Here is a 5,630-nt window from a genome sequence, read left to right on the forward strand (position 1 = left end):
AGAAGATTTTTGAAATTTGAGTCAATTTGACCCTTTTTGGCCCCGCCCCTCAGGCCCCTGGGGGCTTGGGACTAAACCGGCAACTCTTTTTGTTGACCTTTGTCCATGGAAGGTTCCTGCAAAATTTCATTGAAATTGGTTCAGTGGTTTTGGAGAAGAAGTCGAAAATGAAAATTGTTTACGGACGCACGACGGACGACGACAGACAAAAGGCGATCGCAATAGGTCACTTGAGACTTTGTCTCAGGTGACCTAAAAATGTTATAATAAATTGTCATTACACTTGTATTCTTAGTATGGATACCTGCGATGCTGCAGAAGTATTTATTTATATAGAATGGATGCATGGACCTGTAAAGGATAATTCAAATGTTATCATACTCTTTGTCAGTTGCAGGTTAATTATCCCTGCATACTGATAGCACTTTTGACCCTTTCACAGTTAAATCCCTGTAAATAGGGATTTGTGGGGCTGAATTCCTGATACATAAAGAAACCCTAATAACATATTATGTCTTTACACCTCAATATTATACGTTTGACTAAATTTATTCATAAAATATCAATCACTTCATGCAGCATAAACAATGCCGCATCATCAGTTCTGTCACAAATTTCATGTTGATTGTGGCTAGGTATATTGGGTTTACCAGTACAACATCTATTTACGGTATGAAGGTGTGGGAGAAACAAAATCATTTATTCCTGTTTGATACAGACCAAGAAATCTCCACCCTCAGGATAACATTGAAGGTGTTTAGCACACTCAGCACAGCTTTGTGCAAAACTTAAAACCTAACCCTCAGGTGCAGGTTTCTGTTTTCATCACACCAGAATGATAGATTCTATCAACCAGCCTACCTTTCATCGCCTCCGGTACATCTGTAACCAAATAGCCGTTGAGTTTTTTGTACATGCTGATATATTTTTCCAATGTCATGTGCCACAAAGTTCCATTTTCTCTATCTTCCTTCTTACCACTCTCCACGTCCACCGGTAAATGGCCGAAGATGTCACTGAAATGATATAAAGTGAATTTATCAACCAAATCACATAGTTCTAAATCATCAAAATATTTTACCAACAAAATTGTTCTGAATCATCAAAATATTTAACCAACAAAATTGTTCTAAATCATCAAAACATTAAAAACAAATTTGTTCTAAATCATCATAATATTTAACCAACAAAATTGTTCTTAATCATCAAAACATTAAAAACAAATTTGTTCTAAATATTCAAGCTGAGCACTTTTAAACTTGAAATATTCAAACCAACACACATTCATTTAAGTTCGACACATCCAGATTTGAAATAGTTAAAATTACTAATGCAAACAAATTACTAAAGAATAGAACTGAAACCTGACTGATTGGAGTCTATCGAGGTAGATGAGAGAACCAAGCTGGGAGTAGATTTCAGAGTCAAAACCTACTAAATCTCCAGGGATCCAAACTGCATGATCTTACCTGAGATAAGCATCAGTCCATTTATCAAAAGCCGGAATGTCACTGCCCATGAGGACCTTTCTCATCACTAAGGGTTGTGACTGCTTCACAAATTCCTCATAGAACACCCACGGAGATGGAAACTTGCCCATCATTGGTATCCCTCCCTGTGGAGGCTGGTGGCTCCCGAGGGGCAGAAGGTGGCCAGGAGGATATCCATCCCCATGAGCCGGTATTAACAAGCTCGACCATGTAAGACAATACGCCAGTATCAATCCCCTCATCTCATTGATCAGTGTTCTCTGTAAATATAGAGTAACATTATTTTAAAAAGAACAAGACATTGAAGAAGATTGCCAAGAGAAAAGCTTACTAGCTTTCATAAAAGACTGCATGAATCTATTATACAAAATGTATTGAACAGTTGACTATGTTTTAATTAAAGACACATATGCTTCATAGAAATATTTGCTTATCCCCACATTTACACACACCTGGCTGTCTTATATTATATGTAATAGCAGGCTCTCTCTCTGTAGACATTTAAAAGAAATACCTATTGCAATATGTAGAACTCTCAAAGAAATAGCTATCTAGCGGACTGCTGGCACGGACTGCTGGCACGTTAAAGACCAGAGCTTCGGGAGCTACTACATCCGTGTCAAGATGGCTGATGCGGCTTATTATCTCCAGTAGCACTAGTGTTTCATACGATTACAGAGACAAACAGCCCAACAAAATTAAGCAGCTCCCGATCATGTCACAATGATGGATGAGGCGGTATAAGTCAGGTAAACTACAGTACTTGTAATAATAATGACAGGTAAATAGGTTAACTAGCACAGGTGACAAACAAACAACACCATGTGTTACCTGATTGTATAAGAGACACACAACACAATGTGTTACCCGTGTTACAGAAATAGATATAATATATGCAAATTAATGTACTAAGTAATACCAGGAATATGTTGGATTATCAATTTGAGGCCTACAGGAAACATAGATGTTTTCTATTTCGTGCCCATGGCCATTTGTCTTCTCGCTGCCCGACATTAAACCCGGCAATCAAACAGGATATTTATGATGCTAATTGTATTTTTTATACATGGTACAACTTTATATATACAGTAGAATTTTAGGTCAGCTGATAGCTCACACATATATAGCCTTTTGTCATCCGTCTTCATCCTAAGTCATTTGTCTTCAGTCCTTTGTTAACAATCAACATTTCTGACTTCTCTGTAACTTTACATTGTTGATTTAACTAGGCAGAATTGATCATTAGGGTAAGGGGATCCAATTTGTTCAAATGGTAGGTATCAGCCCTGTAAACACCCCATAAGGGGGACAAAAAGGGGACATTTTCCCCAAATTTAACCAAGCCAAATGGGCTTGTATCACACACCTGTCATTTATTTCACCTCTGTGACTTAAAAAGACAGTCAAGGTCAAATGTATTGAGATTTGCTAGATATAATTAAGTCTTTAAATCATGAGCCTTTTTGGACAATTTGTACTTAATTTAATGATCCGACTTAAGAGATTGGTTGGTCTAGGTCATTTATTCAGATTAAGTACAATATACACTTAGCAACATTAACCTAAATGCCAAATATAACCTATACTATTGACTATCTGGCAAGGTCATTCATTTTAACAAACCTAAAGGCTCTTCAACCCAGCATGCTGCTGACAAAATATCCTCAATCTTAGCCTCCTAGTTATTCAGAAGAAGTTGTTTCAGGGTTTTAACACATCTGACCTCTGTGACATTAAAATTATGTCAAGGTCATTTATTTGAAGCTTGAAAGTTTTTTTTATGTCAGCATGCCTGTATATATAGCTAACCAAATATCATCATCCTTAGCCTCTTATTCAGAAAAGTTGTAATACATTTAACTCCTGGGTGATTGAAAGTGGCTCAAGGTCATTTATTTGAGGGAACTGGCAACTGATAGACTTTCATTTCAGCATACTACTGGCCAAATATCATCATTCCCGACCTCTTGGTTACTCAGTTGTTTCATGGTTTTAACACCTTTGACCTCTGCGGCCTTGAACAATTTTCAGTGATTCATTTAAACAAACTGTATGGCACTTCTCAGCAAATATCATCACTCTTGGCCCCTGGTTGTAGCAGGCAAAGGAATACTTACTGTAATTATGACCACAGGCTATAATGACTTGGTTTTAGAAATATTGTAGAGGCTTGAACAAATTCTAATGTTAACAGGGTGATTTTCATATGTGAAATACAGCAGTGGTAAAACCTTTTTTTTTTTCCATTAAAATAAAACTTGAGGTGAAGACATCAGCACTGGCTGTGGTTGCATGTGGTGGCCTGTCATATTAGCTTTTAGAAAGTACATGTATTAATGGTATTTGCATTGAATGGCTTTGAACAGGAAAAAGATCACTATTAAACAACTATCACTTCATTAAATAGGTGTAGTTATATCTACTCAGAATTCAAAATTTCATCATGTGTAACTTACAAGCTGGCACCTGACAAGCCATGTGCACTGACCTTGCTTAACTAGGTACTTATAGAAAGTCCAAGAGTTATTCGAAGCATAGCTGGTAAATCTAGCTTGCCAGTAAGAGTAGACAGTTTTTCCTCATATTACTTGGCTGCTAGAGTCAGGGTTAACCCTAACCTTAACGTATACATCATCCGTTGCGACATCAAACATGATGCCAAAATGATGACCTTAAAGGCATGAGAGTGGTTAAAGAAATGTGTTTTGTAATTGTTCTTGGTTTAATATGTATGAAAATGGATGCAATATTATTTCATTCAAGAAACTCATCTCTTGAAAAAAAAACAGAAGCATTTTTTCAACCAGAAAGAATGATGACATATGCTATATCCAGTGACACTAAATATAGCATTATTTGTCACATCATGTCAGTTTTCAAACCAACCATCTTTCATTGACTACCTATGGCTGTTGTTTGTCTACACTTCGTGCTAATGACCAACTATGCTTGTCATACATGTAAGATTAGCACAGTTTTGTTGTCACTGGTGGATACTTTACAGTCATATCACAACTGTTTCAATTTTCAAACTACAATCAAGAGGTGGGATAAATTATGCTGGCAGGCTGTTTTTAAAAGCTTCAAAACTTTGACTGTTTCATTAACACAAGAGGACCAACCAGGCACAGTTTCTGTGAGTTAGTTAGATCTATTAATTATAACCACACAAAGACCCTGATCCATCATAAGAAAGATGAAGAAAATTGAAAATTGGTAACTTATCCATTTTAGAGAAATCCTAAAACAGAACTCATTGTTTTTATGTTTTCCCCTTAGCAAATTCCCATAAATATCCATAATTCATCTTCTTTTCGAACAAATCCAGTCCATTTTATGATCATCAATTAAGGTGTGTATAATTACACTGGTACTATTAATAGTTTTGTAAATCGTCCCTAGTATGTGCTAGGTTGCCGTTTTCCAAGGAAATAAATTTGCAAAATGCACAATTTTCAACACTGACTTCGTAAATCATACATAAGGCCACACCAATTTGAAAAATATTTCTTCAGGAAATTTTAGAACAAAACAGGGGTAGGGTGGAATTTTTATTTTGTTGTTATTTTTGGATTTTGGTAAATTTTGGTGCAAGCGGTAGTAAAATTTAACAAATATCGGTTTTAATACCTGAAAGGGTGCTCATATTGGATAGTGTTTATGGTATTTGACTGTAAGTACTGTTTTTATTGTCTTTTGAAGAGATTTTATTTGTACTGGGAATGTTAACATGAAGAATATACCTGGAATATAATTATTTTTATGATGTGTAAATTCAAACAAAAATAGACAATACACTGAAAAATCACAAAGACAACACTTAATGCCATACCTTTGCTTCCGACAAAATTTGAATATTTTTTTTTTTTTGTAATTGTTTATTTTTCGACGATTTTTTCATAATACATATAATCATGAAAAGAAACACACACACACACACACACACACACACACACACCCACCCAAACTTACAGAGCATATATGCTAGCACGAGATAACTTAATTATACAACCATCATATTCTGCATATTTATTTATTAAAATATTTCCTCATTCTCCTACCCCTAGATGATATGCGCTAAGAATAATAATTCAAACTTCCAAGCCTAGCATAGTATATGTATCACTGTTCACCAACACA

General features: G+C 35.6%; 1 protein-coding gene across 2 annotated transcripts in view; it reads right to left on the minus strand.

Moving 5' to 3' along the window:
* The window catches only part of LOC110449275 (lysine-specific demethylase 8-like), a 25,018-nt gene that overhangs the window by 12,350 nt on the left and 7,038 nt on the right, over positions 1 to 5,630 (minus strand). The window contains exons 1-3 of one of the 2 annotated variants that reach the window (XM_021496034.1): positions 2,005 to 2,197; positions 1,470 to 1,750; positions 862 to 1,016 (exon numbers count right to left, since the gene is read on the minus strand). In XM_021496034.1, coding sequence (XP_021351709.1) covers positions 862 to 1,016; positions 1,470 to 1,732 — 418 coding nt within the window. In that variant the 5' untranslated portion in view covers positions 1,733 to 1,750; positions 2,005 to 2,197. Of the gene's footprint in view, positions 1 to 861; positions 1,017 to 1,469; positions 1,751 to 2,004; positions 2,198 to 5,630 lie in introns of those variants that run through there. The other variant, XM_021496033.1, reaches the window with a different exon arrangement.

Source organism: Mizuhopecten yessoensis, unplaced genomic scaffold (genome assembly GCF_002113885.1).
Source record: "Mizuhopecten yessoensis strain PY_sf001 unplaced genomic scaffold, ASM211388v2 scaffold4541, whole genome shotgun sequence".
Classification (NCBI taxonomy): Eukaryota; Metazoa; Mollusca; class Bivalvia; order Pectinida; family Pectinidae; genus Mizuhopecten; species Mizuhopecten yessoensis.